Below are 23,304 nucleotides of genomic sequence, written 5' to 3'. Positions count from 1 at the left end.
TAATAATTCCAACTTTTTTCTTTTTTTACATAAATACACTATCTCGTAAACCACTTTTTAGAGTGATGAAGTTGCCAATATTGAGAGATAGTGTAGCCATGGTGAGCGGAAGAAGGAGCTATGGTATGCTGCCTAAGGTTCACAATGGCTCTTGATACTAAGAAAGAAAAATAAAAAAGAAGAAATAACAAAAGATAATTTGAATAAAAATGGTGTCTTATTTGTAATGAAAGACAACGTGAACCCTTAAGCTATACAAGAGGAGTATTTAAGCTAAGTAATACAATGATCTCCCATATTCAAAAAATTAAAATGAATCCCATAAAATCTACTATGTTGACATATGATCCTTAGATTTTGTAGTTGGCGTATATCTCTAATTTTCTGTAGTTATTGTTAATCTCAGATAGGATTTATTGTAGTTGGCATTGATCTTAGATACTTTTGTTATAGACAGCTTTATATTAGGATCTCCCTTATTAGCCAAAACTGATATATCTTCATGTTGATCTAATTCTTCCTTATTTTTAGGACTTGCTAGATCATCACCTTGGTTTGAACTTGTTGCTGTTAGAGCTTCAATACCTCTTAACGTCTCTCCACTGATTTTGGTAATATTGTGAGAGTCTTCCCCCTTTTTTCCTTAGGAATCTCGTGCTTCCTTTTTGCTCCATAGACTTTCATTGTTGTTGAGTGTGCCAAGCTATGGTATACTGCTAATACCCTCCCTCAAACTTTGCCAGGGTTGGAGGCAAAGTTTTGTTCGAAAATATTGAAGGGCTACTTTTAACATTGGTTTTGTGAAGAGATTAACAACTTGGTTATTAGTGGAGATATGTTGAGTGATGAGCAGTCCGCGTGCAACTCATTCACTCACAAAATGATAATCCAACTCAATGTGTTACTTTGAGCATGGAATACAGGGTTAACTGTCATATGAAGAGCACTGAAATTGTCACAGTAGAGTATGAGAGGAGACGTCATTCTAATTTGAAGGTCTTTGAAAACGAACGTCATCCAAGTGAGTTTAGCTGCTGTGTTAGCCATAGCGCAGTACTCTGCTTCTGTGCTTGATCGTGAAATTGTATGTTGTTTCACGAGATGAGGTTCCCTCCTAGGAATGTACAGTAGCTTGTGGTTGATCGTCTTGTAGTAGGACACACTGTCCAATCTGCATCTGAGAAAGCAAAAAGATCAAGTGTAGTGTGTGAAGAAAAATGTAATCCCATTTCAATTGTTACTTTGACATATCATAGGATACGTCAAACCATTTTTAAGTGTGTCATCATGGGAGCATACATGAATTGGGATACCTAATTAATACTAAATGAAATATATGGGCGAGTGAATGTAAGGTATTGTAAGGCCCAACAAGACCTCGGTAGTAACTTGGGTCTTCCACGAGAGTTTCATTGGAAGAAGTTTTGGTTTTAGCTTCAAGAGGTGTACTCATAGGCTTGCAATCTACCATTTTGGAGCGTTTAAGTATGGTAAGAGCATAGTGGTACTGCGATAGATGAAGCCCACTATTTGTTGACGTGATTTCCATTCCAAGAAAGTGATGAATTGGTCCCAAATCTTTCATTGCAAACTCACCGCTTAGTAACTTAATGAAATTTGCAACAAGTGATGGAGTAGATCTTGTAAGCAATATGTCATCCATATAAAGAAGTAAAAATAATGAACCAAATTCAGAGTGATAAATAAACAATGAAGGATCGACTAGATTACAAAAAAAAAAAAAAAAAAAAAATTAAGAAGAAAAGCACTAAATTGATCAGACTAAGCACGTGGTGCTTGTTTTAATCCATAGAGTGCTTTTTTCAGTTTACAAACATATGTTGGATGTTGTGGATTTGCCATTCCTGGTGGTTGCTGCATATATAGATCTTCAAAAATTAATCCACGCAAAAAAATATTTTTTACATCATGTTGACGAATAGACCACTGCTTAACATGAGCTATAGTTATAATCATCCGAATTGTTCTTGGTTTGATAACGTAAGAAAAAGTTTCAGTGTAGTCTATTCCATTAACTTGATGATATCCTTTTGCAACCAAATGTGCTTTGAGTTGATATAAAGTCCCATTAAACTTAAATTTTGACTTGAATACCCATTTTGAACCAATGACATGAATGTTAGATGTGCAGGGAACAAGTTTCCATGTCTCGTTTTGATGAAGAGCAGCAAGCTCTTCATTCATGGCTGCTTTCCAACCAGGGTGTGCTAAGGTTGTTTTGATGTTTTGAGGCTCACATGATATATTGGTTTAGGTGATTATGTTCAAGGCATACTTAGGATTGTGTTTTACCACACCTAGTTTTGATCTAGTGACCATGGGATGTGTGTGTTCTGCAGGAGCATGTGTATGATGTGGTAATTTTGTCAATATGGTTGCTAGCTGTGGGGATATGGTTGGATGTATTTCTAAATTTTCTGTGGATTTGGTTGTTGGCTGTGGGGCTATGGTTGGATCTATTTCTAAATTTTCTAGCGTGTGTGTCTCATGTAGTGATGGAATTTCTAGTGTGCCAGTGTTGGTAGGGAATTCGGGAAAGTCATTTTCAATTTTTTCTATAGTGGTTTGAGGTACTGCATTGAGAGGAAGTTGAGGTGAAGGTTCAGGTCACATGAAATTTTGTGAGAATGTTGTTGTGGAAGAGACCGAATATGTCCCTGCGGAAGAAGAAATATCAGTATGTGATAACCAAGTGTAAAAAATATTTATAACCAATGGCTTTGCTGTTGTCATGCAAGAATTATTAGCAGACTTATAAGGAAAAATTAGCTCATCAAAGACAACATGCTGAAAGATAAAAAACTTCTTGCTAGATGGATGAAAACATTTATAAGCCTTATGCTTTTCACTGTAGCCTACAAAGATGCAAAGAAGTGTTTTAGGATCAAACTTGTGACGTCATGTATCCAAAGTGTATGGAAAGCACTTAGATCCAAAGGTTCGAAGTGATGAGTAAATCGGATGCGTTCCATGCAATACAAAATATGGGGTTTCAAAATTGAGAACTGATGAGGGTAGTCGATTCATGAGACAAACAGCTGTAATGAAAGCTTCTACCCATAAAAATAAAGGAGAACCACAATGAAACAACATAGTCATACCTAATTCTCTTATAGTTCTATGTCGTCTTTCAACCATACCAGTTTGCTCAAGAGTGTATGGGGCTGATATTTGATGAACAATTTAGAGAGCAAGTTCTTTTTCAGGTGAGGAACTAATAACATATCATTTAGAGGTAAGGCTCATTTTTTTTTTTTTTTTTTTTTGCTTTATATAAGAGTCCAATTGCAAGAATTGGCATGGAAGATCCATCTCCAATTAACACTAAGTCGGAACCAGAATAATGTTGAATGTTAGTTAACATACCTAGCTTACCTGTTATGTGATTGGAAGCCCCGGTGTTGGTAGTCCATTCCGTGTCTGCTATGGTATTGTCCAGTGTCAACGCCGCAAGTGCTTGTGGAATTTCATCTTGTGAAGTTGATTTTTTTGGTACCCACCAGCATATTTTGGCAATATGGCCCATTATGTCGCAATATTGACACTGTTGATCACGATATTTTTTCCTTTCGGATGGTGTCATGCGGCGTTCACCTAGTGGTGGAGGTCGGCGTTGTGCACTTACAAAAGAAGAGTTGTAGGCTTGGCTTGAATCCTTGCTTTGCTATGACTAGAATTCACGTCAACTTCCACGTCCAGTTGACGTGAATTTTTGTATTGATCCATGATATCCTAAATTGTTTGTCTGAGAACATTATTGTTGTTGTCCATAAAATGCCACTTGATGAGAAAGTGTTGAAACTTGGACATTGATGTGGCTAGAGAACCAATTTCTCCTTTGATCATAATTTTGGAGTTGAGAAACCAACTCAGAATAAGATGGTCTCGGAGGCTTTAACATAGTTGTTGTGAATGTTTCATATTGTGGACCAAGGCTAGTGAGGAGACAAAATACATTTTCTTGGTCTGAAATAGGCTTCCCAATTGCTGCTAAATTGTCATAGAGACCTTTGAATGTGCGAATGTGCTCTGTGATTGCTGTGTGGCTTCTTTCCGAAGGTAGGTAAGTTGTTGACGCAAAGTGAATTCACGTTCTTGTGATTCTTGGGCATATGCATTCTTGAGAGCGTCCCATACTCCATGTGATGTATCAACACCAACGATGAGTCCGAGTGCTTCCTCAGAGAGTGTCCCAATGAGCCACCCTCAAAGAAGACAGTCAGACTTTCGCCATGCTATGAAAGCATCTGTTAATTGAGAAATTGTGTTGTCTGCATTTGTGGAGTTGCTTGGGTTTGGTATAATATATTTGTTAAGCGCAGGATCTTCATTTGTGAGATGCCCCACTAATTCTTGGCTCTCAGCAAAAGCTAATGCTTGCTCATGCCATAAGGAATAGTTATTTGGGGTGAGTCTTAGAGTGATGAAGTTGCCAATATTGAGAGATAGGGTAGCCATGGTGAGCGGAAGAAGGAGCTATGGTATGCTGCCTAAGGTTCACAATGGGTCTTGATATTAAGAAAGAAAAATAAAACAGAAGAAATAACAAAAGATAATTTGAATAAAAATGATGTCTTATTTTTAATGAAAGGCAACGTGAACCCTTAAGCTATACAAGAGGAGCATTTAAGCTAAGTAATACAATGATCTCCCATATTCAAAAAATTAAAATGAATCCCATAAAATCTGCTGTGTTGACATATGATCCTCAGATTTTGTAGTTGGCGTATATCTCTGATTTTCTGCAGTTAGTGTTAATCTCGGATATGATTTCGTGCAGTTGGCATTGATCTTAGATCATTTTGTGATTGACAGCTTTATATTAGGATCTCCCTTATTTGTCAAAACTGATATATCTTCATCTTGATCTAATTCTTCCTTATTTTTAGGACTTGTTGTATCATTACTTTGGTTTGAACTTGTTGCCGTTAGAGCTCTAATACCTCTCAACTTCTGTCCACTGATTTCGGCAATATTGTGAGAGTCTTTCCCCTTTTTTCTGTAGGAATCTCGTGCTTCCTTGTTGCTCCATAGACTCTCACTGTTGTTGAGTGTGCTGAGCTGTGGTATACTGCTAATAACTTTCACATTAACATAGATGAAATTTGTCAAGGGCGCTATTGTAATTTTGACACCATACTCATAAAAGATACAGATTTTCATCAAGGGTATTTAAAATAACTCGTCCTCTCAATCATTATAGGATGAATGCACTTACACCATAGAATGGAAAATTTCTCAATTAAAGTATATAGTGTGTGACGCCCCCAAATTCCGTTTGGGATCGGATGGACATTTGAAGCGTCGAGACATGCAACACAGGGTTACCTGCCCCCGTTCATGACATATAAGATGCAATGTTCCTAACATGCATCTAACATTATGCAATATTCGTAGCGGATAATTTTTTTCTTTAGCAATACTATGCACCAAATTGAAAATATCTCAAATGCTTAAAACATACTTCATACATAAAGACCCATTGAGTAGATCACAACACTAGTCCAAAATGGTTATGATCCAAAAAATACTAAAGATGCAACTCCATTGTACAAGTAGTAATTTACGTTAACTACTATATTAACATTGACGTCGCACCGTCACTTAGTTAATTGTGTCTAGTTGATCAGCTCCTGATTCTCCTTCAGGTTCTGTAACAAGATCTACCATTCGGGGGGAATGGTAGTTGGGACTACCAAAGTGAGATTTGATTACAAATCTCAGTAAGTTAACAAAAAACTTCCACACAAGCTAATGATGCATGCATGACAGTAAAAGCATAAATGCATAATCAAATTCATAAGTAATTAAAGTATAACTTGGCGTACAACATAGCATAATTGACATAACTTAAATTGAAACATGAACTGAACTTGACTTGACATGAACTTGATCTGAAACTTGACTTAGTATGAACTTACTCTGAAACTTGAATTAACATGAAAAATACATACTCCACAGTTGTTGTGGCCCCATGTATTCTACGTGTAAATACATACTCCACAGTTGTTGTGGCCCCATGTATTCTGCGCAAACTTGATTTAACATGAAAAATACATATTCCACAGTTGTTGTGGCCCCATGTATTCTACACATCACAATGCAGTTAAATACATACTCCACATTTGTTGTGGTCCCATGTATTCTACATAAACTGGATGTACTCAAGATGAAACGTGACTGGAAAACGAAAGGACTGGAGCCCTGACGTAACATAACGTGATTTGAACATAACTTGAAATACATGACCAACTTGAGATAGAAATATTTCGTAACATGACATAACATATAATAGACAACATATTTAACATGACATACTTGTAATGTACAGTAATACATGACAGAATATATTATGTAACAGATAAAAATTGATGACAGAATAAATTCTGTATAATAGACAATTACGTGATAACTTGGCATGACATGACATATATGATAACATACATACATACACTGTAGTTCCTTTACTTAGCACACATACGCAGTAGACTGCTAGTAAATTAAAAGCTAACTTACCTCGATCTCCGTGTTTCTTATAAACTTCAAGTGCGATCACAAGGAACTGTAATTAGTGATTCTAAAAGTTAGAACTAAATCACTAATAATTTGAAATATGAAAAATACTAACTTAAAGAGTAAAATTTTCATTTTACTCTCTACATGTGAGAAAATGACCGTTTTACCCATAACTTAAGGATTTTGCATACTAACTCCAAAAGTTTCCAAAATTTACATTCCTCATGTAAATTTTGTCATAAACTTAAATATCAACTCAGAAAAATTTAAAACAAAATACAACTATGAAAAACACACTATGGCCGAATCCATAGGCCATTTCCCTTATTTTTGTTGCAATTCCTTTCAACTTTAAAACTCATGCTTAAACCAAAATTTTGCAACAAACATCTTCCAATCCTAAGTTCAAAACCATACTTAAAACATCCATTTAGAAAAAGTTAATAATCAACACCAAACTTTTTTGTAAAAAGATCCAAGCACTTGAATCACAAGTTTTGACTTTAAATCAAAACATCTCCAAGAATTTCAAAAATCAAATCTTACTTCTAACATATTCATAATATCATCCTAACATCAACCATGCTTTAAATCATTAAACTAAAGTCACCAAAATCACAAAATAACATTTGGAGTTTTTGGTTTTACACTTAGTCCAAAAACAGAAACTTTTTCCTCAACTAGTTTTGATAAATCTCTTGATCTATGACTTATAAATATATGATCTTCAAACCAAACCATTACATGGTTTAAAAAATGTCTTAAAACATATATAAGCTTCTAATTTAAGATCACATGGTTAGAAATTAACAAAAACATAAATTTAGCCAAGAATATCTACACTATGGCTTATCTGAATATCTCTTTGCATAAAATTTCATATCTTTGAAACTAACATCAAATATCTTCAAAATAATAATATAACATGTATATAAGATGCTTAGGATCCTCCAATAAAATTATCAAAGTCATTAGAATAGGTTTAGACCACCAAAGAGTTAAACTTTCTCAAAACAGAAACTGTTTTTCCTTTTCCAGTTTTTAAGTTTCTAAATCTAAGCAAATATTTCATCAAAACCTTTAATCATGAAAAAATCCTCAACCAATATTCATATATACATGTTAACAATACTCCATAAAAATTTCGGACCAATATCTATCCATTAGCTTGGTCAAAAACTCTAAACTATAACATATTCTCCAGTTTATCTCCCAGAATGACTTTTCTATAGTTTACACAATATTTTACTGATCAAATGATCTTCAAATGGGGCAAATAAGATATCCATGTAAACTATACTAAAAAAGAAACAACTTATATGAAGGAGACTTTATGATAAAACACTTACAACAGCTTCGAAATTGGCGTGCAAAAGAACTCCTAAAAACTGTTCGAGAGAGAGTGTTTGATATTCTTTCAATGGAAAGTGTAACTGAAAATAATTTCGTGGGGAGAGGTGGCTGGAGATACTTATGGATGATATATGAAAGAGATGAGGCTAGAGTTGAGAGTTGAGTGTAGTTTTCTGCTACCCAAAATATCTATAAAAGATTATCTCATAATATTCTATCCAATAGTATCTACAAAAAATCAACTTAAGATATTTTTATCTAATAATATCTATAAAAATCAACTCAAAATATTTTTACCCAATAATATTCATGAAAATTACCTCAACATATTTCTTTTTATCCAATAATATCTACAGTTTTGAACAGACGTTTTGTCCGAAAATATGAAAAAATGTTCTTGCGCCATAAGACTTTAAATAACCCTCCGAGTCTAATGGCACAAATCATAATACATTTTGACACTTCTAAGTATATCCAATAATCAAAAACACACTTCTGATACCATAGTAAATAATAACATTAACTATGTAGTTAGACAAAAACCTATACGATTAATGGATTCGGGAAAACTTATGGGGTTTTCACGAGGTTCCTAAAGTTAATAGAAATTTCACAATTGAATTTCTAGCGGGCTGTTACATAGTGCATTTCTTACAACCACCAAATGACTTGTTCTTTCCATTGAACCCAGTTCTTAGGATCTTTGATATTTGGGTTGGGTATCCGCATATGTGGTTCATGGCTATATAGACTTTAATCTCATTCCCCTCTATGTATTCCAAACTCTTTATCTTGTCAAGGCCTTGGTTAGTGAATTTGCTAGATTATCACATGATTTAACATAATTCACGTTAATGACACTATTACTCAAATAGGATCTCATAGTACTGTATTTTCTTCTTATTGGTTTGGATTTACCATTATAATAGCAATTTTGTACTCTACCAATTGTAGTAATACTATCACAATGAATTAATATAGGTGGAACTGGTTTTTCCCACAATGGAATCTCATGTAGTAGATGTCTCAACCAGTTTGCTTCCTCACTCGTTGAAGCAAAAGCTATAAGCTCGGCTTCCATACACGAGTTAGCAATAATAGTTTATCTTTTAGACTTCCGACATATAGCACCACTATCCAATTACAAATATAAACAGTAGTTAAAAGAGAATCACCTGACAAGGTATTCCAATTGGCATCATTGAAACTTTTAAGTACAAGAAGATATTTTCTATAAAACAAGCCATAATATTTTGTACCAAATAAATATTTCATTATCCGATCCATTGTATACCGATGGTCTCTTCCTGACTTAATAGTAAATCTACTAAGTATTCATAATACATAGGCAATGTCAGGTCTAGTACAATTAGTCACATTATGTAAACTAACAATCATGCTAGCATATTCCTTTGACGAATCACATCATCATCATTTTCAATAGAAAATAAATGTACACTAGGACCAAAAGGAGTAACAACATGCTTGCATCTAACATAATTATATTTCTTTAATAATTTTTCTACGTAATGCAATTGATCAAGAAAAATACAATCACATGTTTTGTTGATTTTCATACTCAAAATAAAATTAGCCTCACTAAGATCTTTCATATCAAAATGATTACTAAGCATGCTTTTTGTTTAATCTATAACATGCAAATTAGAATCAAATATCAATAAATTATACACATATAGGCTACTAATAACATGAAAATTATCCAAATATTTACAATAAATATCTTTATCACTCTCGTTTGGCTTATAGCCATTGTTGATCATGCAAAAGTCAAATTTATCGTGCCATTGTTTAGGGGCATGTTTTAATGTGGTGGCATCTCCGTGATATCATTGAGTCGAGAGGCGGGGGAGCATGGATTACAGTATTTTTTTTGGGGAGGGGGGGAGATATGAGTGCAAAAGGAACATAGTGATAAAGGGTGAAGAGAGTAATTAGAAGTAACACGTAAATTAACAACGGGTGGTCGAAATAATCAAAACGCACGTTCTGGGTTTATAATTAATAATATATTTTCTTCATTTTGATTGGGGTGGACAGTGGGGCCCCACATATTGCTACCCCGCCCCTGCATGGTGGGGTGTGCAATTCCATTCACACATGCAGAGGTGGGTACCTGCCCCACTACTTATATATATTTAATATTTTATATAAATATATATTTATACATATTTATAAATATATATTATTAGTTTTATTACATATAAATATAGTAGTATGTATTAATTATAGTGTTTACTTAATATTTTATACAAATTATATTAGATTAGGAGGTCAAAACAATGCAAAGATTTCATTTAAATAAAATGAGACTCTTATATTGCCTTGGATGACACCACCCGCCACTCCATCCCGGGTGTATATAGAAGTAATTTTAAAGAGATGAAACTTTATAGTACAATAAAAATATAATGGTTGGAGTCTACCAACCCACCATTCCCACCTAAAGTTTCCATTGGCTACAACAAACTTATCTGAAATTCTCCGATGCTGTCATCAACTCGTTACTACGTAGAAGTGTAATTTTTATTTATTTTTATTAACTTCAGAATTTAATAACTCGAAACAAAAGACAAAATCTGTAAATTTTTATCATATTTAACATTTTTATAATTGAATAGAGTCTTTATTTCTTTATTTTATTAATATTATTATGGACCCCAATTTACTTTACAGTTCAATCCCACTGAGTAAAAGATAAGGGTTGTTAACAAATAAAATGATAATGTATTAAGCACCATGATGAAAGCAAAGAATAAAAACACCAAGAAGAATCATATCACTTGAAACAATAAAACCTTGGATGTGACGTCTTTATATGATAAGTTTGGAATATTTATTTTCTAAATTACAGATTTTAGTGGGAAAGTTTTTTTTAGATATGTTTTATTTATATATTTATTTTTATTTTATAGATTTTGTGAAATTGATAAGACCTTTAAAGAAGTGTATATTGAATTGAAAAGGTTTTTTAGACATGTTTTCGATCTAAATGTGGAAATTTGTAAAAATAGCAAAACTTATTAAAAAAAATCTTTGTAAGATTTGATTATTTGGATCCTTACAAAAATTGTTATGTTATGTTTTTTTTTCCCCACAAGATTATTAAAATATTAATAAAACAATCTGATGTAAAATAAATTATTAAAAAATGTGCCTCAAAAGTCAACTATGACTAGTATAGATGGTTGAGTATTTCTAAGTTGAATGATTAGAGAATTTCGTTTGGTTACCAAGCCGAACGAAAAATTATTAAAATAGATATTTGGTTCAATTTAATAATAAAAAAGATTTTATTTTAAATTTTAAATTTTTATCTTAATATTATAATTTTTTTTAAATTTTTATATAAAATATAATAAATAATTTAATTTTTTTAATTTTTTTAAATTTTAAAATAATAATAATATTAAAATATCTTAAATTTAAAATTTTCATCTCACTTACTAAACAGAATAAGTAGTTGGTAGTTTAGATGAGAATATATGAGATAAGATATTTTAAATAATAATAAAATTTTTGAATTAAAATGAGATGAGATGATGTTTAAATAAGTATATATTTAGATAATGAGATAAAATGAGATTGTTTTAACTTTTTAAAAATTTGATAAAATAGTAAGTTTCACCCATTATTGTAAATTATTTTTAATTTTTAGGTGAAAAATATTATGAATATATTAAAAATAAGTAATATCTATTATTAATTTAAAAAATCATAAATATTTTGACTTTTTCAAAATACATTTTTATATTAGTATATTATGACCTATTTATTACACTATGTTTTATAAAATTTGAAATATATTTTTCTAATTATATATTAGAATAAAATAAAAAATTCTAATAGATAATTATATATATTAAAAATGTGGTAGTCAACATTTGTAACATTATTATATTCTTACTGTAACGTTATTATAGTAGTAGATGAAAGATTAGAAATAAGATCACATTTTATTTTCAACTGTTTGAATAGAAAGATTAAAAATAAAGATAGTGCTAGAATCACCGTTAGAGTCTCTGTTAGGTAAATTTTTTATTTTTTTAATTATTTTTTAATATTTTTAAATATTTTAAAAAAATATAAAAATTTTATAATAATATTAAATAATTTTTTCTTAATCATTAAAAAAAAAAAGCGAGTGATAGCCAAAGCATTTTCTAAAAAATAAATACAGCACTGCATCAAATCGGGGCCTTAAATTTTGAGACTTTTATGGGAACTGTAAGGCATAGAACGAACGCGATGCGTTCTTATTATTGTGTTTTAAAATTCAATTATATTTATAGGTCAAGTAATCAAAACAATTTATAGTAATAGTCGTTTTAAATAAATAAATATAATCAAAACAATTTATTGTAATATTCTTTATAAATAAATAAGTATTATAAATTTTTCTGTTATATATTTTTTTATATTTATTTTCTTACAATTCTAGTGTTAAAATTACGACAACAATGAATAATTGTCAGGTATATCCGTAGTACATATTTTAATGCTTAAAAATAGCATAATAAATCGGTACGAGAAAAAAGTCATCTCCAGCCCCTAAAGATATTATAATGAAAAAAGATATTTATAATTATGAATTATATAATTATTTAAAAAATAAATAAATAAAATATAAAATTTATAAAATAAATTAATTTTTAATAAAAATTGTAGGTAGAGTATGCCCGTCGTTACACGATAGCCTCCATTAATATCTAGTCTTCCCCATCTAAAAGGATTGCTTGCAGGATAAACATAAAAGAAAAATCTTTCGTAATTAGAGTTTGTGCATCGAATCGTTCACTAATATTAATATATAAATTAAAGATGAAAATAACTTTTATGAGATATAAGATTTTTTTTTTAAATTTTAATATTTTAAAAAAAAATAAATTATCAGTATGTAAATTGATATACAAATTTAATTGTATCTAATAAAACTTAAAACATAAAAAGCTTTGAACAGAATAAGGGAGACTTTTCTTCAGTGATCACAAGTTCCAGATCATTCCACAGCCTTCCAGACTTCCAGTACCTGTGGGCGCACACCTCCTCCCCTACCTTTTTATATTCCCAATTCCACTTCTTTCCGTCTCCATTATTCGGCAGCTTGTGCTTACCAAATCCTCCCTCTCAAGCTCCTCGAAATCTTGATTCTAAATTTTGGTGTTTTTGGGTTGTGGTTGTGTTCTTTAATCCTATGGCATCTGAGCCCGAGGTGTCGGATGTTTCTTCCATTTTCGATAGGCTGGTGAGGAGCCGAGACCACTCTTTGTTCATACCCTTGATGCTGGGATTCACCAGCCCAGTAAGAGACTCACAAGCGCAGGAGCCCCCGGATCAAGAATCTGACGATACACCCACAACCACGCGCGACAGATTGATCCTCGTTAACCCTTTTACGCAAGGCATGGTGGTGATTGAAGGATCTACGAGCTTGGAGAACCTGCTGCACGAAGCGGGTGTCAAGGATGGACAGCCACCGGCCTCGAAGGCATCCATAGAGGCCATGCCGAACGTGGAGGCTGGTGAAGATGGTGGGGAGTGTGCGATATGCTTGGATGAGTGGGAGGTTGGTGGAGTGGCAAAAGAAATGCCCTGTAAGCATAGGTTCCACGGGAATTGCGTAGAGAGGTGGTTGGGGATGCATGGGTCTTGCCCTGTTTGCAGGTATAAGATGCCTGTCGAGGAGGAGGAGGTGGGGAAGAAGAGGGACGAGGAAGGGAGAGAAAGCAGGAGGAGGATCGAGAGGGAGATTTGGATCAGTTTCTCTTTCAATAGTGGTAGGAGAAGTGGGGATTCCACTCAATCTCCGACCACTGATTCCAACGATTCTTCATCTAGTCCTAGACCTGATCATGGAACGGAGGTTTAGACAAATTTTGCGAAATTAAATAGACTTGCTTTTCCTTTTTTTTTTTTTTTTAATTGGGAAACAACGTGTACATGTGAAAATTTTTTTAGCTTGATTGTGTTTTCCTTGGAGAAATAAAGGATTTCCATTTTATTTTCTTGTAGTTTATTGTAATTAAAATTGCAATTGTAAGAACCAACAGCAGCACCCATGGTCAAACATATCTTAGAAGTTAAATGGCATATTTGTCAAATGGTTGAGCCCAGCTAGATGCGACAGGAATCTATGAAAGCTAGATGCGACAGGAATCTAAGAAGTTGGTGATTCATTCCATGAACTGATTTTTTTTTTTTTTGTTTTTAAAATCATAGAATATATACTGTCGAGTTCTCAGTCATCTGATGCAAGCTAGAAGCCCTTCAGAGGTCCTATCGGTTTTTCTGGGTGCCAAATGCACAAGCATCTTCTCGTTCTTTGAGAATCCTGATCCCTTGATATCTTCCTAGCATTAAGAGTGTGGCCATTGGATTTGTTCCTGGCGATTCCAGGAATGTTGAGCCGTCCACTACTCTCAATCCCTGGACCCCATAAACCCTGTAATCCTTGTCCACAACCGACCCAACTGTACAACCGCCATGATAGTGATAAAAGGTCCTCACATTTTTCTTGCAAGATTTTCTCAGCTCCTCCTCACTGGACATGAGGTTATCTTTGTTCTCCTCCTCCAGGAACGTGGCGATTGAGTGAGACCCAGCAACTCGCTCAAGAAGTTTGCTCATCTTTACACATTCCTGCAAGTCCTTTTCCTTCGCTAGATAGTTGAATTGAACTGAAGGGTTTCTCCTGGGATCTGTGCCATTTAATTCGAGCTTACCTTTTGATTCTGGGAATGCAACTTTGGCAGCAACTGTCATTCTCGTTGCATTCAGACTTACAGGTATGATTCCTGCTTCAAGTATGATTTTAAAGTCATCTGCTATACCTGCAACTTGGGGGGTGTCTGGAAGCCTATTTTGCGGCTTATCGTCCACCAAGAGGGCAATGCCGGGGTTGTCTTTCATTGCCCATCCGACCCCTTTCAAGTCCAGCACAAGTGGGATGCTAAAGTTGCTCAGGTGTTCATGAGCTCCGATCCCACTTAGTAATAAAATTTGGGGGCTGCCTAAAGCCCCTGCAGATAATATTACATCTCCCCATGAACTGGAATCATTATTTTGGTTGATATAAGCTTCGTGGGCTTGATCGGTACAGCCGTTGCTCTTGATAAACCTTATACCATATGCTCTGGTTTCGTTCCTATATTCTACATCATTTGAACAAAGCGTGAGCTTATAGAATGGGATATTCTATGATAGAATGCAAGCTAAATTTGCTAGTCGATGCAAAAGATGAATAGAGATATCTTACGCACCCTATTACTAAGAACTATTTATAATAAACTCTCCGGCTTACCATTATGGAAGATGACATTCTTTACAGTTGCATTCAAAAGAACTGTTATATTTTCGGGATTTCCTGCCTTCAGAAGATCAGCTGAGGTGTGTCTTGTTCCAAATTCATCAAAAACGGTCGCACCCACCTTTGTTCCCTCGATATGTTCCAAACTAAAACCATTATAAGGTAGAATTCCTGCTTCAAGAAGGCCAAACTCAGCAACAATCTGCCACATGGTCAACTCAGGTTTAAATACAATTCTAGATTCCACCCATTCATAAGCTTCTTTTACTACTTCATTATCCAACCCAACTTTTTCAATAAAACTCTGACTTGCTCTACTATAAAACCCAAAATTTATAGCCGATGATCCTCCAAGAACTCTTCCTCTGTGATTCATAATCCCATCCTTGGAGATGAAGCTTTGTGCTACCGATGTGTACTCATCGGTTTGGATCAACGCCAACCCGTAGTACTTTTTATCCAGTACCAACGGATTTCCATAGGGTGAGCCGCCTCGTTCCACCAATAGCACGGAGAATCTCTCGGACAAGGTTGCAGCTAGGGAGCAGCCAGTGGTGCCTCCCCCAACAACAATGTAATCAAAATATTTGCCTGACACTTCTTCGACATCTGAAGTCATGTAGGGGAGTCCTTTTTCTACAGAGGTGAAGAATGAGATCAAACTCGACTCAGTCAACTAGTATGAATTGAAAAATCAAGAAAACAATCGTGGGGAGTTCATACCTTGAGGCGTTGAAGAAGCAACGGACAAGTTAAATAGTAAGAACACAGATGCTATGAGAAGTCCGTGGCCCTGAGTTGTTCGTGAAAGCTCCATGTTTTGTGTCTCCAAGTCCCTGGATCGGAGGGCAGTATATATTGGCCTTGTGGGCAGGCAACATAATTACTCAAGTCTCTTAGTGCTAAGACATAAATTTATTGTAGATCCTTATGTTCAGTCATATTAAAGCATACGCATGGTTTGGACAATGATTCTGTTTTTGTTAGTTGGATAACTCATGATGTTGCTGCTATGATGATTTACAACCCCATCTTCGCTTTTTAATTGGGATTTATGGTATAATATCATACCTAAATATATCCTACTTCACTGTCTGCTTGACAAGTGTAGGAAAAAGAATTCAAATACTGTACTGGCTAGTGTTCGCACTGATTGACAGAGAGATGAGACATGCAGGCGCAGCTACAGAAAAAGGTATACAACAAATATTCTTTGAATTTTACTTACAAACACTATAATCACCCAAAACCTAAGCTTGAGTCCATTTTTGAGATCCTGTCATTAGTGGCTTTAATTCCCACAAACGTCACCTGCAATATATATATTTTGAAATTGCTAGCATTTAGGGAGCTTTGCTTCTATTCATTTACGTCGACTTCTCTGCCATGATGTTAAATAACTTTCTACCTTTCCGATCATTAATTGAATAGTTTTCAAAGGCATTTCTTTTGACTTTTAGTTTTCTCTAACTCATGCCGTTCTAATTTTAGAGGAAGATAAAGAGCTTAAGTTATGGTTCTTGATAGGTTGAGTTACTTTGGCGTATTCTATAAAGGGGTCTAAGACTTGGATTATGTAAATGCGAAGTCATAATTTGCATAATATGACATGACTTTATATGAATATATATTATAATACCTTCTTTTTATGTGAATGTACTTTCAAAAGTTCTTGAGGGTCCTTACATGCACCAATATACAGTCTATAAACAAAGGATTAACTCTTAAGAATTAAGTTTGCTGCGTAGACTATATGACTAAAACCAATCCGTATTATCAAGATTCCAACAGTTGCATAGTTCTATTCCCTTGCTGTTCAAGTCTATTGCTTTTGGACCTGATTCAATGTCATGCTGATAGTGGCTGCCGAGATCTAGTTTCTCCAATAATCCAGATTTTCTCAGTGGATTACCACTGTTGTCTCTTTTGGTTGGTAATCTTTTTAAAACTGTTTGTTCTACGCAAATACCATCAGAAATGGCACTTCCGCTTCTCTTCCTCCCACTTCCTTGATTGCTTGCATCAGTGCTCCTTGGCTTGTCTTCTCGGTGAAGATCCATTAATAAAAGTTCCAGAGCAGTTGTATTAGACATTTGGGGGTCACCACTGTCCTCCATTGGTCTCTTCTCTTCCTTTCCCCCCGAGCTTTTGGATGATGCCAAGGAGCTTTGCACTTCTTTTACACTCAGATCTCCTGTTTCTGTTAATTCTGAGACCGAAGAGCTCGGGCAGCCAGTGTTGACCATTGAGAATAACTGCGAGAGTTCAGCTTTTGCAAATTCTACTCCCAGAGGAGAAGAATTATACCTAGAAAGTGTTTCCTGAGGACCTGAGCTTTCTTCAGTACCGATTGTAAATATATCCCTTGGGCTTCAATTCTCCGCTGCAGATGTCTCTGCACCTGGAAACAGAATTCTGATATAACCGGCATGTGTTGGTAAATAAACTCTAACCTAACATAGTTGTAATGGAATTGGTTTATTGGTCCTACCTCAGTCTGCTCATGCAGCTTCCTATGTACTTCCATTTACAATTGAGAGCCTGAGCAATGTGCAAGTTTCTGAGAAACACGACACCAAATCAATAGGAGGTTTTGGGGTTATTATCATTTTCCATCCAAATTATCAAACGATGTCATCAATCTCTAACTATTACTCGTTAATCTGGTTTTTGGTTGCAACACTGATGTCCCTACTCAAATGCCCATTGTTGGTTAATCTCTCCGTGATCTGCACCAATAACAAGAAAGATCAAAACCAAAATGAGAAGAAAATAAATGGCTGTGATTGATTAATCGGAGCCTTTTTTTTTTTCAATTTATTTTTTATTATTTTTTTTAAAGAAGAGGACAATACCCTAATTTTATTAATTGTCTTTATTTTTGGCAAAGAAAAATCGTAGTTACAACTAAAAACCTAAGGATTTACAAATATTCTAGAAAGACCAAACCTAGGCCTTAGAAAATAAAACCATAGACTCGAGTTCAAAAATATAACGTTCCAAAACAACCAAAAGGATAAGGAAGATAAACGAAAACAACAACCTGCAAGAAAAAAAGAAACTACCCAAATCTTTTTATTATAATAAGCATCTATGCTATTGCTATAGTAATAAACAGTAAAATTACATTCTGTTTCTGTGTATTTCATATATTTAGTTTTTCCTTTTATTTTTGTGTATACTGTCCGTGCAAAAGTTTTTAAATTGTGATTATAATAGAAAGATTTTACTGATTGTGCAGTCTGCTGGTCAGGATTAGTGCATGCGTGCAAAAGTTACTCTTTCTTTTGGTTGCTCAGTGCATGCGTACAGGTAATGACAATTTGTCAGATATCATAAAAAAATATTAAAACTCTACTATCTTGGAATCCAGATGCTGTATTATTTTCGTCTAATTTTTTTTCCAATGATACCCTTAGTTGTAATTCAAAATTTCATTGGGTTTGCTTTTATTTTTCTTTTGCTGGCTCCCATTTTAGTCTTTTTTACATTTACGATCTTTTTAGTTCTTCTTCAATGCCGACACTCCCACCCACCATCTCTCTCTCTCTCTCTCTCTCTCTCTCTCTCTCTCTCTCTCTCTCTCTCTCTCTCTCTCTCTCTCTCTCTCTCTCTGCGCGCTTATTTCTCTTCACTGCCACACTCTCACCTCTAGCAAAGCAAAACCGAGACACCACTGCCTCTATCAGTGAAGCACAGTCTCTCGCGTCGAATCCCTGACTCGTGAAACTTTCCAACCTCAACATTGCATGCCTCTGGTCTCAGCCCGATGAAGACGAAGAAGGCGACAAGGGCTGAGAAATCTCATCCTCCATCTGAATAAGAAACAGAGGTGGGTGAAGAAGAACACCGAGGGATCTTCCCAAAGCTATGTTTTTTTTTTCAATTTTTTTTTTCAAACAACGAATTTTTGAATGATTATTTTACTGAAGCCATCAAAAGATTTTGTTCAATGTTTTTGGGTTTTTTTTTTTTTTTTTTAGTGGGTGTGATAGACATCCATATGATTTCAGTTCCTTTTGTTGGGTTATTTTCTGTGAGAAAATGATCTATCTGATCATGCACATATAAGCATATATGACTTTTATTCTGTTTGAGTTATTATTCCGTATGGTTTTTATTCACTGTTTGGTAATTTTTTTTCCTGTTGTGTATATGCATATGATGTATATGACTCGGTCGTTTGCTTTGTGTTCACCATTTGGTGGTTGGCCGTGCATGGAAGCTCTATTTTGGCAACAGAGGTACCCATGTCATGCTGTGTTTAATGGACGGAATTAGTACAACTGATGTTGGATTCTTAGTGTCAATTTGTTTAGAAGCTTGCTTGTATTTAATGACTGTCCACATCACTTTCAATAACCTTCTTATTCGTTCTAAAAGAAGTTCCTTTAGTTTATTATATTTTTTATATTTTGTTTCTTGAATTTTGCATGTGAGATGCATATGAATTGTTATTTCTTCCCTCTTATCATATTGAATATGATGTTGCTGATGTATTCTTTTTTTGTTTTTGGTGATTATAAATACAATGGCAAGCACATATGGAGCAGTGGAAATTTGGATGAATGAGCATGTTCGAAGACTTTGCACAAATAACTATGCTGATTTTGTATACGGCTTTCTTGAGGTGTTTCTCTATCATGACTACTATTACCACCGTATGAATTAAGGGTATCAATATCTTTAAAAAATAAAAGATATGCTTTTGAACCTCAATATTGCAGAAGTTGTTTTTTTTTTTTTTTAATCTTGTTATTATTGTTGTCATGAAATTGTTCCAGACTTCTTTAAAGAAAAGAAGTGAGCATTGGCTTATATGGCGGTTTGAAGGGGAAGCCACAGTTTTAGATTTGATGTAAAGTAAAGAGTTCACCTATAATGTTGGTACTTCCTCTCATCAGCAATTTCATGTAGTATATGAGGCCTCTATATTACATTCACTATGCTAAGTTTGAGAATTTACTCTCTCATCAGACAAACCCAAATGTTTGGGTATTTATCAAATGTTGTCACATGTTAAAAGATTTGATGCAGAATAGAAAATGTGAAAACGCTATATCTTATTTTAGGTAGATGTAAACCCTTGAATCTTCAAGGGAGTCGAACCCATAAGGAAAATTTTATTGATGAGGCTTGTAAAGGCTCTGCAAACCTTATTTTCAAAGTGAAAATCTTGTCTGCAAACCTTTTTTGCTCCTCTTGCCGTGAAAAAAAATTTTGTATACATGTTTTTTATTATGTTTCTTTTGATCAATAGGTGCTTCAAATACGAGTGCAATTAACAATTGCTCAAGTTTTATAGAAAAAAAAAATTGCCCCATATACTTATGATGCAGCTATATACTTATCAAGGTGGGGATGACATCCGCCATTTGGAGGTAGGTTCTCTTTTGTTCTCTCTTCCAATAAATTGTTCATCTCTTTGTTTCTAACACCCATTCCATCCCCCCCCTCTTTTTAAGCTTGAAAACTCTTGGTCTTTGCATCATCTTAAAAAAGCTTAAATTTATATTATGTTTTATCTTGTAATTTTTATGTGATTTAAAGTCTATAGTATCTCATCTCTAATGGTATTATTATATATGCTAGCTTCTGTTTAAATTAATTTGGTTTTAAGAATGAATTTCAACTCTTCTGCCCCATTTTGTGAGATCCTAATTAATTTGCTTATGACTGGTATTATTTCAGATCTGTCTAAAAACACTCTACCTTGCAACTGGAATTGGTGTTGCAGGAGTCCTCTGTAAGTACATTCCATTTTACCAAAATTACTACTATGTTCTTTAGTATAAATAAAATGGTTTAATGCCAAATCAAGTAACTGAGTTTTCCATGTTACAAATTTGAGGTCTAGCTAGGTTTTAAAGTTTGGTAAAATTAATATATTAACTTCAAAAAAATATGTAATTTTCTAACAGGAATTGCCACATAGCATGAGTATGCTTTGTGTTTGATTGACTTGCATATTGATGCTATGTGTCAGCCAATTGAATACTAACACAAGGCATGGCAATGTTGGTATAGATGCTTAGGGCATTAAATGTGGCTATGAATTGCCACCAGCCCTGTGTGTTTATACTTCTGTTTCTTTGGAATTGAACCTTGAGGAACTGGCTAATGAAAATTGATTGACTTTTTTGCTTCTAACTCCTACAATTTTAGTTATTGAGCGACGCCAGTTTGAAGCTTGCTTATCTTATAGAGTTTAGAAGTAGCTTCCTTAAAAGATACTGATGGTCACTTGGATTTGAGCTTCTAATGATAGCTTACATAGGAATGAAAAACATTTTTTATGAATGCGTATTTGCCGTGTTTGAAACACTTGTTCTGCATATATTTTTCTTCATGCTTTTGATTGTGGCTTTTTTTCAACTTCTGTCTTAAATCACTTTATAGTTTTTTTATTCTCAGGTTCCCGTATTTTCTGGTTTTCCAGCTTTCCCAAATGGTGATTTCCAGATGTTCCCAGTCATGTACCTTGCACTTGTACCAAGCTTGAATACTTTGCAAAATCAGGAACAGATTAATCGTGGGGCCTCCATTTATGTTGTTCCTATTTTTCCATATAAGATGATTTTTTTTTTTTTTTTAATTTAAAGTACATAAATTTTTATTGAACTTAAAATTGTGGATGAATTGTTTTATCGGTTACTCTTTGAGATTGATTTTTCTTCCCTAAATCGAATTATGTATCAAATGTAAAGAATTATACTGTGTTTACTGTATGGTGGACGCATGATAAGTATTTTATAGTAGTATTGATGCAGTATATTGTTGCTAAACAAATATTCCTAGGGTGATTTTCTTCAGGTATATTATTAAAATGCATGAGAATATTCTTTTATTTTGAGATTCATAGTTAACATATATGATTATTTTGTTTTATTTTTCCATCTATATTACTATGATTGATATGTATATTAGCTTATTTTGAGATGTATAGTTGAATATGTATGATTGATATGTATATTAGCTATGAATATTATATGTAAACGATTTTATTTTGTCATGTATATAGTTCATATATATTATTAGGTTATTTTCTCTCAATCAGGCAAACGTCCCTTGGACGTTGCTTCATTACATATATAATTACCATGCAAAATTTTGTCTAAACTAGGCAAAAGTCCAAAGGACGTTTATTCTACTAGTATATATAAAATACAACTGAAAATAAAAGCAAAGACCTCACTAAGATATCCTCAGATATGGAATACCAAGTCTATCCATCCGAAGCAGACCTCTTAACTGATTGGGAAGAGATCTATCTTCAATCCACTCTATATTAGACCCTCCAGAACCCTCTTTCGAAAGATTATCGGCTATTGCATTTCCTTCTCCAAAAACATGGCTCACATTATACTCCAAGCGATCAAGACAAACTTGAAGCTCATCCCAACAATCTTCCAAGTACCAAATATTACACTTATCCTTTTTAATCCAATTAATAAGGGATCTGAGAATCTGTCTTGATGTGAACCCTTCTGAATCCCAGATGACAGCACCTCCTAACACCTTCTAGCAGGCTTCTCAATTCAGCATAATTATTAGAACCTTGGCCTAAGGAAACAGAGAAAGCCGCACACATATTACCACCTGCGTCACGAATGACACCCTCAGCTCTAGCTGGACTAGGATTTCCCATACTGCTCCCATCAATATTAAGTTTAACCTAATTTGGGCAGGGCGGAAGCCACTTCACCATAGAAACTTTCTTCGCTTTAGGCGTTGAAATCAAAATATCCAACCTTTTAAGGATGGCTAAATCTTGGTTTAGAAGCTTTGTAGCTTTCATATTGAAATGCATAATTCTACGAACCCAAAAGGTAATAGCATTCCAGACAGATTCAATCGATTCAACCTGACCTTCATATTGGGCTTTATAACGCCTATCTCATAATTTCCAAGAGACAATAGAAGGAATAAAGCCAAAGATAGTCCTAACCTGAGACAATTTGCCAGCATGGCGAAACCAAAAATTAATTTGCTCCTTCCAAGTACAAAATTCACCCATATACACGCCAAGTTGAATAGAGGCCGTGTGCCAAATTTGTTTAGCAAAATCCCCAGTACAAAGAACATGATTA

At 34.1% G+C, this 23,304-nt stretch overlaps 2 protein-coding genes, 1 long non-coding RNA gene and 1 pseudogene across 3 annotated transcripts; 2 read left to right on the top strand and 2 right to left on the bottom strand.

Annotated features, from left to right (window-relative positions):
- Positions 1 to 12,890: 12,890 nt before the first annotated feature.
- Positions 12,891 to 13,919, top strand: LOC122311217 (E3 ubiquitin-protein ligase MPSR1-like). Its single transcript, XM_043125671.1, has one exon. It carries the CDS (start codon positions 13,103 to 13,105, stop codon positions 13,775 to 13,777), a length of 675 nt encoding a protein of 224 aa, XP_042981605.1. The 5' UTR covers positions 12,891 to 13,102; the 3' UTR covers positions 13,778 to 13,919.
- Positions 13,920 to 13,967: 48 nt separating this feature from the next.
- Positions 13,968 to 16,066, bottom strand: LOC122311216 ((R)-mandelonitrile lyase-like). Its single transcript, XM_043125670.1, has 3 exons — positions 15,938 to 16,066; positions 15,209 to 15,850; positions 13,968 to 15,059 (listed from the first exon to the last, which is right to left on the bottom strand). The coding sequence occupies exons 1-3, from the start codon at positions 16,029 to 16,031 to the stop codon at positions 14,185 to 14,187; spliced, it is 1,611 nt and encodes a 536-aa protein (XP_042981604.1). The 5' UTR covers positions 16,032 to 16,066; the 3' UTR covers positions 13,968 to 14,184.
- Positions 16,067 to 16,640: 574 nt separating this feature from the next.
- LOC122311218 lies at positions 16,641 to 17,673 on the bottom strand (annotated as a pseudogene).
- Positions 17,674 to 18,459: 786 nt separating this feature from the next.
- Positions 18,460 to 21,996, top strand: LOC122311219. The gene is made up of 4 exons (XR_006242742.1): positions 18,460 to 19,844; positions 19,999 to 20,595; positions 20,906 to 20,960; positions 21,629 to 21,996. It is a non-coding gene; the product is annotated as an uncharacterized LOC122311219 (long non-coding RNA).
- The last annotated feature ends 1,308 nt before the right edge of the window (positions 21,997 to 23,304 follow it).

The sequence above is a fragment of the Carya illinoinensis genome, chromosome 5 (assembly GCF_018687715.1).
Source record: "Carya illinoinensis cultivar Pawnee chromosome 5, C.illinoinensisPawnee_v1, whole genome shotgun sequence".
NCBI lineage: Eukaryota > Viridiplantae > Streptophyta > Magnoliopsida > Fagales > Juglandaceae > Carya > Carya illinoinensis.
The sequence above is the reverse complement of the archived record's forward strand: the minus strand, read 5'-3'. Positions and strand labels throughout refer to the sequence as shown.